Here is a 12822-nt window from a genome sequence, read left to right on the forward strand (position 1 = left end):
AATTTTATAATCAGCCAGGGTACAAGAAATTATTTATCCTCACTGTGTGATCTTGGTATGGATTTGCTCCAGTAGGGGGCAGTGTGTAGCAGTATGTTTCATCCAGATTCAGAGGTGTTGTCGTGGGGATGTCAGGAAAAGCTTTTTGACAGTTTGTAGCCAAGTAGAGAGCAGGCTGCCATGTCCTGCCATTATCCAATGTCCTCTCTATAATAAACTCACTGGGACGAGGACCCTGAAAAGAAGAAAAGATAGTTACAGGTTTAATATATATGTATATGTAGTATATGTATACAGGTTCAATATGTATGACAAATAAAGATACAAATACATTGTGTCTGTAAGGGAATGTGTTCCATACTATAAAATATAGAACTATTTTTGGAAAGTAGTTAATCAGATTTTAAACAGAGAAGATAGAAGTGAACAGAATAATGTGATCCAGCGGTGACTGCAGACTGTATCAAACCTTGAAGTTGAGCACCAGGTTGTCAAGCTGGAACAGGCTGCCCAGGTCCAACTCGAGGGTGACTGGATTAACCTCTGCAGGACAAACAAGAGCAACAGCATTTCCATCAGGAACACTGTACATGTGAGTAGGATTCACTGTTTTTAACAGATGTTCACAGGAAAATACCTAAATGTTCAGATAGACTGGATGTTGTTTGTGTCCTGCCGCCTGAGGACACTGCTTAGGTCACGGTTTAGCTTTGCCGCCGATAATCAAATACAGTATTTCATGCTTTCTTTCTTTCTTTCTTTCTTTCTTTCTTTCTTTCTTTCTTTCTTTCTGTCCTTGTTCCTGTCCTTGCCCACCTTTCTTGGACTGCCACCATCGATCTGGTCCAGAAGTGGACAGGAGATCCTGAACAGTATGGGCCAGCTGACCATTGGGGTTCCTGGAGTCACATGGACAACATTTCATCCTCCTCTAAACAAAACAAACACAAACATCCACATCAGTAACTGGACTTTTCTGTAGAGTTTCATTATAATATTTGCTGTATGTACGTATAGTTTATATCACTGTGAGTGTCAAGAACCTAAGACCAACTCCCAAATGTGTCTCTTTGCCTCCACGCTGTTAGGTAGATAAATTGTATCACCAAACAGGTCAAAAAGTTGAAGGAAAATCAATATGCCTCAGATGGGAAGCCTGATAACTAACATTCCAAGCTCTATGTTGTGTTGTGACAGGGCTGGTGACAGCTGGTCAACCACCTGGGCGAACTTTGCCCCAGTCACAGATGGAGAACAAATGTTGCCCTAGTTTAAATCTGACCATGCTTTTAATAGATTTAATGTGACCCCAGTGAATCTTGGATTGGGACCACATGGAGTTAATTGTCTCATATAGAATTTGTCCACTTGAGAGAATGAAGTTGAAGTTGCTAAACTTTCACTCAATGACTATAAATGTCTAATATTTCAATAATTTATTCCAATATTTCAATACATTTGATTTTATTGTTTACTGAGCCCTGAAACAATCAAAGTATTACTGCATGTAGATGTGCAAACAAACACACAAATTCAATGTCAGGAATTAAATTCAAGTGATCAGGTAACATCTAGCCCAAATTTGAATTTTTGGGTGAAATTTTTCCTTTTAACATTAACGGAGCTGTTGTTAATCCAAGTCCGATAAGGTACGTGCTGTTTATGGAGACATCCAGTGCTTTTGTCTATGTATACATTTGGACAATTCCCCACATAAGTGCTCATATCACTGACAGCTGGGCAGTCAATATTTATTAGCTCCCCCTCTGTACTGGTACTCTGGACATGGCTGCCACTCTGGCACACAGACTATGGCTGCTGTCCCTGTAGGTAAAAGTTCCCTCTGGGTTACTGACTGTTACAACATGAAGGCCTTGATAATGTTTTCCCTTCCAGCTACGTGTCTCAACTCACTCATCCACATTAGGATGCAAATTCGCATGTCTTGTCTGAGTGCTCCCACAACGCTAATAAATCCCCAAGAATCTCCAGGATATTGTTAACACTGGCAAAACATTGGCAGTTAATGGTAATTAGTAAATTAATTCAATTACATGAATGCGAAACAGGACGCTGAAGGTATGACCGTAACTCTCTTAACAAACGGTGGTGGGAGTTTAAAGAAACTTAGTCTTTGAATTATCATCACCTTCTCTCTTCACCACCGAGGGTCAAACACATCACTCAAATAAAGCCCAGTTCACTTTCAATATACTGAGCTCAGTTTTATGACTTCACTTTAGGGTAGTTGTCTGCGAATGACACCTTTTGACAAAGGCCTGTGCAATTTATGTCATAATGTACATGATATGAAGAAAGCAAGAGCTATTTATGGTCACTTTATTTGGTAAGCGATAGATACTTGATTGGAGAATTCTCTTATCAGGCTTGTCAAAGGTGGATTAAACTACCTGAAACCATGAGAGAAATGGAAATGAAAACTTTAAAGAAATATGTCAAGCTAATATGTGTGAGACAACAGAAAGATTGTAAGGCGGGTTTCCTGCTGGAGGCAGGATTTTAATTGTACTCTATTGTGTTAATGTTTTAATGTGCTGCACTGCACTGTTCTAGCAGTACAGATGTTGTTTGTTTCTGTTTGTATAGTCCAGTTGGACCAAAAAAGATACTAACAAAAACATCAAATGAAAACCGAATATGTGTTGTGTGCATCTCTTGTTTGGGTCCCATTAAAATGATCTCACTTTAACTTCAGTGCATTCAATTTGAAAGTGTGTAAATCTTTCTTTCCCTATTGCAGTGCAGTGTATCTTATCTCTCTATCTCACGTGTTAAAGATTTAACTCTCTCAAAGTGTTCGGGAGTGTTTTCGTATCAGTTTTACCACTACTTCATCTCAGTTTACTGCAGTAAAGATTGACAGAAAGATTTTCTTTGACTTTGTATATGTAGGTTAAAAGTGACTCAACGTGGCTCCCCCGCCCCCACACCCCCAGGTTTCTGGCTTTTGGTACGGTGTGTCACCTGCAGCGCACATGCAAACACATGCTGTTTGCATGTGCGCTGACTGTTGCATAAACAAGTATTTGTTTCTAAGACAGGGTGTGAAGTTTATAGCAGACATAAAATCGTGAGTAAAATCTGTCACACAGGAAGCTCAGGTTACATTTTAATTCATATTAACTCACCAGGAATGGAATCCGTGCTAAGCGACACATGGTCATATTATTACTGTTTGACAGTAAAAGGATAAAGTATCTATTACGTGTCCTGGGTTTTCACTACCGTTATAAGACTTAGGTACAACACCCAAGCAAGCAACCCAGCCTTTACAAAATGTAAACTCAGCGCCAAGAGAGCAATGATAATTACTAAATGACTGTCATAAATATGTACTTAGTCCCCAGTGGACTTGTTTAATTGCTGTTGCCATCATTTTATCATTTTGGTTTTTGTTTATCCATTTTCTATTCTAGTTTTTCCAACTTTTTGTTTACAGACATGGTTATAATGACCTAAAAACATTTTCTTATTGTTTCTTATTGTTCTGTTCTCTACTTTGCAGACTTTCTCCTCCACATTTGTCTGAAGGCAGGGGCTTCTAGCTACTTTCCAGATGAGGAATTTCATTCAACATGCTGATTTCTTTTTAACATTAAATCAAGTTGTCTAAATTTTTATGATTTCAGAACAAAAGCTCATCAAAATAAACTAGTGCTATTGCACAGCTTGCTCCAGCGTAGGGCTAAAATGAGCTTGGGGATGGGGTAATTTGGGCCCTCTTGGGGGTAATAGCCTTTTAGTGGGTACAGTTTTCTGGAATAGAAATGCCATTCTTGCTTGTTAACTCAAATGCTAGTTCTCTTTATTTTGAGCCCGTTGCCGTTTGATTCCACCGGACACAGTCGCCTCGCGTTCCAGCTGCCATGTGGCCACAGGCACTGATGCCAGCCATTGTACACAATGCTTGTGATTCCACTACACAGCATATTTCAATAGTGTCTCTCTGCCCTGCTCTGTTTAACATATGTGGCTAGTCTGTTATTGATGGACCATCAAGCTGCACAAACTGGACTGAGTTGTGCAGATACAGACTCTGCAAAGAGATTGTGGTCAATTTTCAAAATAAATCTCCCCTTGCAGATTTACAGATTTACAAAACTGGACAGAAAAAACACTCCACTTGTGAAATGCAGGCTTTGAAGCCATGTGGGAGACAAAATTGTACAAAGGTGTGCTCGGTCTGCAAGTTTGTTGATGAAGATGGCAAAATCAAACTCTATGTTATCTTCAAAAAACTGGTGAGTCTGGCTTATCGTCCTCTGGGGACTTTACCTTTGCTTCTTTTGTTGAGCTACCTCTTTATGCCATTGTTTCTATCTTGTGGTCCTTTGCCACCCACAGAATGGCCCTCCGACTTGCCTTGCTGCTCTCTATAGAACATCCAGTAAAACTGCACTTCTGTTTTCTTTTTTTCCTTTTCTTTCTTTCATTTGTGCTGCTTCATCATCTTGATCTTTTCTGTAGAAAATCCTATAACACTACTGAAATGCACGGGTTAGTGTGTACCTATGTAGCCTGTTTAAACTTATGCAGGTAAATTAAGCCATTGACTCAACCTGCCCCAACGTCACTGTAACATTTTGGCCCACAGGCTCCATTCTAATTTGACACAGTAGCTTAAATCCACAATTCTAAAAACGTTTTTGTTTGTTGTCTTTGTTGTTGTTTTGTATTTTACGCTGACTTGATTAAAATATAATTATGTCCAAATCTTACCTATTTTAATTCAGAGAACAGATTGATAACTTTAGTAATACGATGGTGTGCTTGAATCAAGAGGCCTTGACTAATGTGAACTATACTTTCTTAATTTGTGGCTCAGCTTAACCCCGTCTCCCCTACAGCTGTACCTTGAACCATATTCAGGAACTACTGGGCAACGGTCCAGCTCCTGACCTTTGCTGCCCTCATGCTGTGTGTTGCACCATTCTCTTATCTTTACACTATCACAAAGCTAAAACATTAAAAATCTCTTAAAAATTCTTGGGGAACAGCACAGCAGACACACACTACCAAATTTAAACTACAGCTAGATTAAGCAGTTCCAGTGCACTTGCACGTAACATTTAGGATAATGTGAGCAGAAAATTCAGCAAAATTTATAACGGAGGTCCACTTTATTATACATTACATCTTTAGAGAAACAAAGGATTTTTATCTCACATTAGAAGCACCTTTCTCTTGTTTCTGAGCAAAAATAAAAACTGCAACTTGAATCTTGCTAATTTCATGTCCTCTGCTCTGGAAAGTTAGTCTTGTTTCAAAATCAGCATGTAAATCCAGTAAGGGGAGGTTTGGCTGATTTTTCAGACGTCGGTCAAAGAGTACAGTTGCAACATGATACACTGGCACTGACACCAGACTGTTTCACAAATGGACAGCAGCCATTCCGGCCAAAGCAATGACAGCCTCCATCCTGCACGTCCGTCTGTTCACCATGACCTCTGCAACACTCCACTCCTGGGGGTGCAAACCTCACATGGAGACCCACGCGTGGCCCAGGTGAACACAGCTGGCTGAGCCAGTGACTGAGTATGTACTCTGATTTAACTGATATGGGTTTTAATGAAGCCAATATCAGTATTTTAGAAATGTAACTGTTCTTTATTTCCCTGCTCTCTCACTTTTTCTGCCTCACAAACAAATGTGAATTCAGGTGTATCTTTCTCCCTAACGGCAGGGAAAAAGGTGAAGTAACTTTTTCTGAACTTTTTACTAAGTAAAGGTACTAATACTACACTGTACAAATACTTTTTACATATAGAAATTGTACGTAAATAAAGATGTTCGAATTTGCAGGAAAATGCCCTCAAAGTAAAAGTACTCACTTCAGTACAATATGTCCCGTGACTGTAGGATATCAGATTGTACTGGCTCATGCAGTAAAGTGCAGGATTTTACTGTTTTAGTTGGTTTAGGTAGAGCTCATTTTGAACTATTTTCACTTTGAAATAGTTCTGGATTAATCTGCTGCTGGTTTGATTTGTAAAAATTCTGAACATAACGAGAAATGTGGTCATTACCCAGAACTCAAACTGGCACCTTCACAGTCCTTCCAAGACCTTCTAACAGTCTAAACTTCAAAATTATTAAAATTAAACTAGAAAAATAATCAGAAGGTAAAGCACCAAATCTTCACATTAATGAAACTGGAAGCATGAAATGTTTTTATATTAAAAAATGACCAAAACATTTCACATTTTTGAAGACATGAAATGTCCTTTAAACACAGGATTGCTCTCCTACCTGTTGGTATGGGGTGCAGTAGACCTCTGAGCCTGACAGGCCACATGTGGAGGAGGCACGGAGCTGGTGAACCCTGCCAAGGAGCAGGTCACTACTGGGTGGGTAACAAGCCCCCTGAGAGCAGTCAGTCTGGGCCTGTGATACTGCAGCTATGGCTGTGAGGAGGAGGACACCACAACAGCAAATGTAATGTTACAGTGTGTTGTAACTATATGAACAACATCAGTCACCAAATACATCAATTTCCCTTTGTATGATATCAATACAACAACATTTTTTTTTGCACACAGCACTCGAACAGCACAAACCTTTTCTCTGATGTGAATTGACACAAAATTACTATTAAAGGCATGAGTCCTGCAGGCATCTGGGTCATGGTAGTTAAACTGCTAGAAGCAACAGCAACTGGATTTCCTTTACATTGCTAAAGATGTTTCACCTCTGATCCGAAAGGCTTCTCCATTTCTAAAAATTGAAGGGGAGTCCGAGGTATTTAATCTCTGGCAGGGTTGTCAACTTGGGGGTGTTCTTGAGCGTTACTGACACCTCCTGCCATCATGTGAGAAACATGAGCCAAGCTGTGACTCATTAGTGAGTCATTGTCCCCCTCCATCATGTGAGTCGTTGGGGTCACATAAATGATGGTGTTTTCAACGATGGTCATTCTATCTGGACATAGATGGTCTCTTTTTACTCTTCTCTCAACTCATCTGTCTTCTTTGTCCAGAATGTGAACATCTGAGTCCTCAAAGGAGTGTCCCTTTTCCTTTAGATGCAGATATACAGCTGAGTCGAGTCTTGACGAGCTAGCTCTCCTGTGCTCTGACATGCGCAGCGCTGGTTTGGTTTCCCTTACGACATTTTACAGCGTGCGCCACATTGCTTAGTTTACCAAAAATACCCAAACTGGGTATTTTGTCATAAGGGTGAATCAGTCTTTGTCTGAGGGCGTTGCTGGGTCTAAAGTGTTTCAGGTCTAAAGTGCATCTGCTCTGCCTTCACCGAACACATCAACTCAGTGGACAATATCAAATTCAACAAGGAGCATACGAAAGGAAATAAATTACCATTCCTGGACTATGTGGTGCTCACTGATGATTACGGAAGCCTGCGTATTGAGGTCTACTGAAAACCCACAAACACAGACCAGTACGTACTCTTTGACTTCCACCAGCCACTTGATCACAAACTTGAAGTCATCAGGACCCTACACCACCAAGCAGACAGTGTTTCCTCCAAGGAAGAGGGGATAGAAAAGGAACTCACACACATCAGAGAAGCACTAAAAACATCTGGCTACCCAAGCTTTGGGTGTGTCTTTGTCAAATCATCTAGGAGATATGGAAAACCAGACCTCAGCCAGTGATGAACAGAACAATGGATGGAAAAAACATTGTTGTTCCCAATATGGTGGGATTGTCCAAGAAACTCAGAAGGATTTTCTCAAAGCACAGCATCATGATACACTTTAGACCCAGCAACACCATCGGACAAAGACTGGTTCACCCTAAGGACAAAATACCTGGTCACAAACTAGCAATGTGGTGTATGCTGTAAAACGCAGTGAGGAGTGCTCTGACCTATACATAGGCAAAACAAAGCAACCACTCCACAGACGCACAGACAGCACAGGAGGTAACAACCCCGCTGGAGGTTCAATACCTGGGACTCCCCATCAGTTTTTAGAATTTAAGAAGTTTTCCACATGAGAGGTGAAACGTCCTCAGCAGCCTTAATGAAATCTGGTTGCCTTCGCTTCTAGCCTTTAAACTATTAACGGAATGCAATATATGGCTGTGGCTGATGAATATCCTGTGTCATGTGGATTTAAAAGTTTTTTGTTTATTTTATTAACGCATAGCAGACACAGTAAAGTCAGTTAATCGCATCAAACTTTTGCCAAACCAGCTATAAATATAGCATAAGCATCAACGTGAGTTTTTAATCTGTTACCTAGCTCAGTCCTCTACATCGATGGACCGCTGAAAGAGCTTCTGTTCATTGCCATTCATAATGTTGCTGAACTTAGTCTGGCTCTAAAGCAGACCCAGACTAATGAGATCAGGGTTAGCAGCTCTTTAAACATGTGCCGTCATGACCAGAGAGACACAGAGTATGCAGCTTTTCATTCCAACCCACAGCAGCAGTTCTGTTCATGTTAGTTTCTCCCCTCTGCTAGAAAATGGAGTGATCATTTGGGGCAATGTTTGGATGTTTGGATGGAAAACCTACACACGATCAGCTCAAAGTGTGTGTGTGTGGATGGTGTGAAAGTTTAAAGTGAAAGTTCTAGGACAAACTTTGTGAAAAAATGCTAGAGAAAAACTGGAGAGAAAAAAGAAAAGATGGAAATCTTACCAGCCACAAGTACAAGTATTTTCATGTTGTGTTCCTCCTATGAAAAATCCTAGAAAAGATGAGAAAACAGAAGAATATCAGCAAGCAAAAACAATCATTGAAATCCAGGTGACTGTATTTCTTGATATGAGACTCACCTGGCAGTCTTTCACTTGTGTTATCTGCTGTATTTAGTTGTATGTTGCTGCCAGGCTGCTGCTTTATAAACACCGTCTCACCTGGACGGTATGATACAGTGTGTGTCAGAGTCACACCCTTCACCACCACTCCCTGCAGTCCATGAATCAACGCATACACACACACACACACACACACACACACACTCACACGCATATAGATACGCAGGCAGACACCAACACAGACACGTAGGAGCTGCAAACAAAGACTAAAGGTATAATAAAACGCAATCAGAGTGTAAGATCAAATGATGTCATTCATTTGTAGAGCTAATTTAAAAATGATCAGTTTTGTTAATGTGCAGGCTAAAAAAATATGTAAACTTTTGTATATATCCAATATTTAGGGTGCCAGATGATGAAGCCCTCTGGTGGCACAGTGACTTTCCATCTGGTGCCATCATCAACCAAACATTTTTAGCATAATCATTATCAACCATTGTGCATGCTCATATTATTACTGTTCCATTGAGAAGAGAACACAGTTCTGGGGTGTTAAACACACTCACACAGACAAACTCACTATTTCTTTCCAGCCACAATACATGCCCTGTAGGTAGTGTTTAGCTTTAGTGTGTTGTGTGAAGACATCATAGCCAGAGGGCCAATGGAACACACACCTTATGTTTTTCTCCATTCTCTCCAGACACACTGACTAAGTCCAAGTACAGGGTGTGTCTCCTGACTCAAGTCGCACACACAGGATACTGTGCATGTACAACTTCAAACAAGTACCGTCATGCCTGCAATCGCTCTGGATAGCTACAGCTGCAATTTATTTCTTGGTAACAGACTAGTGTTTCTACACAGGAGGTTGTCAATGCAGTTACTAATTAAGTAAAATATGGATTGCAGACTCATACATAAACGCAAACACACACACATCTTACCCTAATCTGATTTTCTGTGTACTGAACTCTTGCCTGATATAAAGACTTTTTTTTTTATCTGCTTGCTTTGAGTGCATGTTGTGCCTCTCTCTCTTTCATCCTCTCTTCCTGTCTACCTCTTCTTCCCCCCCTTCACCCAGCTGACTATCAGCAGGATGGTTCTCCCTTGCAAGCTGGGTCCTGCTCAAGGTTTCTTCCTGTTAAAAGGGAGTTTTTCCTTGCCACTGTCTGCTTGCTCGGGGGTTCAGGCTCTGGGTCTCTGTGAAGCATCTAGAGACAATTTTAATTGTATAAGGTGCTATATAAATAAATTGAATTTAACTGAATTACTGTGTAGTCTGGCCTTGGTGTCTCACACTCTCTCTGCGTCTTCACTGATTTCTCCAGAGCTCCATCCACCGGCACCAACCTCCACCTGCATCACCTCCTTCCCTGTGTTTCTACCCTGCCAGCCGTCCCTGCTCATCAACCAACCTGCTGCTCCTGCTTTCCCTGGTCACAGCCCAGTCTGCCCACCAGGATCTGCCTCCATCAGCCTGACTGAACATTCCCCATCTATCCCATATCTCATGTTGTTAACTGCTTTCCTGCCTGTACAACATCCATTGCACGTCTGCCCGTCCTGGGTGAGGGATCCCTCCTCTGTTGCTCACCCTGAGGTTTCTTCCATTATTTCCCTGTTAAAGGTTTTTCTGGGAGTTTTTCCTTAGTCAATGTGAGTGTCTAAGGGCAAAGGATGTTGCTATGATGTTATGTAATGCCCTTTGAGACAAACTGCTTGTCAAAATGGGCTATACAAATAAAGTTGTCTTGTCTTGTCTTGTGTAAATGTCAGTCAAAGGCGTGTTGTATTTTCTCTGCTCTTGGACTTAGGTTTAGACTTCACTTTATTAATCCTTTTGGGATGACTCCCTCAGGGAAATTGAAATTGAAACAAACAACAACTATTTGCAAACAGGATAATAATATGTTAAAATTAAGACAAGAAAACTCTAGCTAAATGTAGAAGACAGAGATAAGAGTGAAATCAAAAAATAAAATAAATATAGAGAACTGTATATGTATATAGCTTATAAGTTATGGCACAGTGTGTGGCTCCACTCCTTCCCTTATGTCCTCTGTACCTTATGTCCTCCCCCTCTATTTCCTCCTCCTCCCCCCGAGTGAGGAGTTGTAAAGCCTGATGGCATGAAGGACAAAGGAGTTCTTAAGTCTGTTGGTCCTACACTTGGGAAGGAGCAGTCTTTTACTGAACAGGCTCTTCTGGTTGCTAATGACGGTGTGCAGGGGGTGGCTGGCATTGTCCATAATATCCAGCAGTTTGTCCAGTGTCCTCAGCTTCATGCTGACCATAGAGCCGGCCCCCCTGATCAGTTTATCCTGTCTGTATGTGTCCTTCTTGGATGTGCTGCCTCCCCAGCACACCACACTGTTAAAGAGGACACTGACAACCACAGACTGGCAAAACATCCACAGCAGTTTTTGCTGCAGATGTTGAAAGACCACAGTGTCCTTAGGAAGTACAACCTGCTCTGTGTCTTCCCATGCAGATGGCTGGTGTGTGTTGTCCAGTTCAGTTTATTATCCAGCCACAGCCCGAGGTATTCGTGTGATTCCACAACCTCCACCTCGGGTTACTCTAGCAGGACTGGTCGCGGTGTTGGTCTGGACCTCCCAAAGTCAATGACCAGCTCCTTAGTCCTCTTAGGGACTCCCTCTAAAGCCCCTTCCAGAGTGTTAGATCAATGCTAGAAAAATGTATTCTGATTTTGCCTGATATTTTGAGTGTGCCTGATGCTTGGTGCGTATCCCGATATTGCCAGTACTATTTATAGCAGTAGCAATATCATTAAAGTTCAAAGGCCATATGCCATTTATGTGCCAGCAGTACGATCAGTCAGCAAAACTTTAAGTGAGGTATGAACAACTTCAACATTATCATGTTTTTAATCAGCTAGTTGGCTAAGCTGTTGCTGGGGGTAATTGAGCTTTTTTAACTTATCCTGAGGTAATGCCAGTGTTTTCAAATAGCTGTTGACTTAATTTTTTACAGATGAAATTACATTTTTGTTAACCATGTAAAGTACCAACAAAGGTACTTGTATCAGTACAGGTTCAAATCGAATGGTACTCAGTCCTAATGAGCCATTGGCCATTGCTGGTGTGCTCGGAGCAGGAAGCTATATTTTGTGTTAGCACACGGTCGATCTGAGTGGACAAATTTAGGTTCACTTATTTTGTCTTAGGGAAACAGGTGACAACGGTGATGCAGTGCTTACCACTGTTGCCTCACCACAAAAGGGTTCCAGGTCTGGGGCCCTCTATGTGCTGGTGAGGACACACAATACTACCACAATGGCTTATATCAACCATCAGAGAAGTCTGTGCTCCCGACAGTTGCACACTCTGGCACGTAAACTGATACTGTGGAGCGATACTCATCTCTCTGTCAGAGTGATGTACATCCCATGGATTCCTCTTGTCCAGGGGGAATCTCATTCATGCAGATTGGAAAGGGCGCCCTGCTGTAATGGATGAAATTTCAACACAATGTAAAACAGGACACAGTGCTTGTCTCTGCACGACCAGAACATTGGTAGATATCTTCACACACATGGAGACTTGATTTCCCCCACTGGACTTGAGTGCCCCAACATTGTTCAGAAAGCAGCAGAATCATCTTTCCCTGTTTTTAAATGCTCCTTACCGGTGATACATTTATTAACTGGCAGGGGTGAAGCAGCTCCTCTGCAGTCACCAGTGGGTCTGCAAGTTGGTGCACTTGCAGATATTTTTCCCCCACCCAAGCAACATGACCTGTAAATAGTTTGCAGTGTCAGAGCAACATCCACCAGATTTCTTTGGAACGGAAAGTATTTGAGGAATAGTATGTTAAGACACAGAAAATCCATTGTTCAGTTAATGCAGATTTGTTTTTTTTGCAAGACTTAACTGACAAAAAGAAGGCACTTTGTACTGATAAGATTTACAGTTCTACATTAGCAAACACATCAACTAACAAAGACTTTCTTACAGGACAGTGGGTGCTACCACAGTGGCCTATTCCAGCTCAGGCCTTCACATTCTACCAGAGGTCATGTGACTTCTTAGGCCCTGTTAAGTGTGGT

General features: G+C 41.4%; 1 protein-coding gene across 3 annotated transcripts in view; it reads right to left on the reverse strand.

Annotated features, from left to right (window-relative positions):
• Positions 1-8871, reverse strand: part of LOC124054325 (laminin subunit beta-3-like) — a 21460-nt gene extending 12589 nt beyond the window's left edge. The window contains exons 1-6 of one of the 3 annotated variants that reach the window (XM_046380200.1): positions 8766-8871; positions 8629-8677; positions 6271-6425; positions 817-931; positions 470-543; positions 44-235 (exon numbers count right to left, since the gene is read on the reverse strand). In XM_046380200.1, coding sequence (XP_046236156.1) covers positions 44-235; positions 470-543; positions 817-931; positions 6271-6425; positions 8629-8653 — 561 coding nt within the window. In that variant the 5' untranslated portion in view covers positions 8654-8677; positions 8766-8871. Of the gene's footprint in view, positions 1-43; positions 236-469; positions 544-816; positions 932-1043; positions 1267-6270; positions 6426-6578; positions 6714-8628; positions 8678-8765 lie in introns of those variants that run through there. The other 2 variants (XM_046380207.1, XM_046380212.1) reach the window with 2 other exon arrangements.
• Positions 8872-12822: the final 3951 nt, after the last annotated feature.

Source organism: Scatophagus argus, chromosome 3 (assembly GCF_020382885.2).
Source record: "Scatophagus argus isolate fScaArg1 chromosome 3, fScaArg1.pri, whole genome shotgun sequence".
Classification (NCBI taxonomy): Eukaryota; Metazoa; Chordata; class Actinopteri; family Scatophagidae; genus Scatophagus; species Scatophagus argus.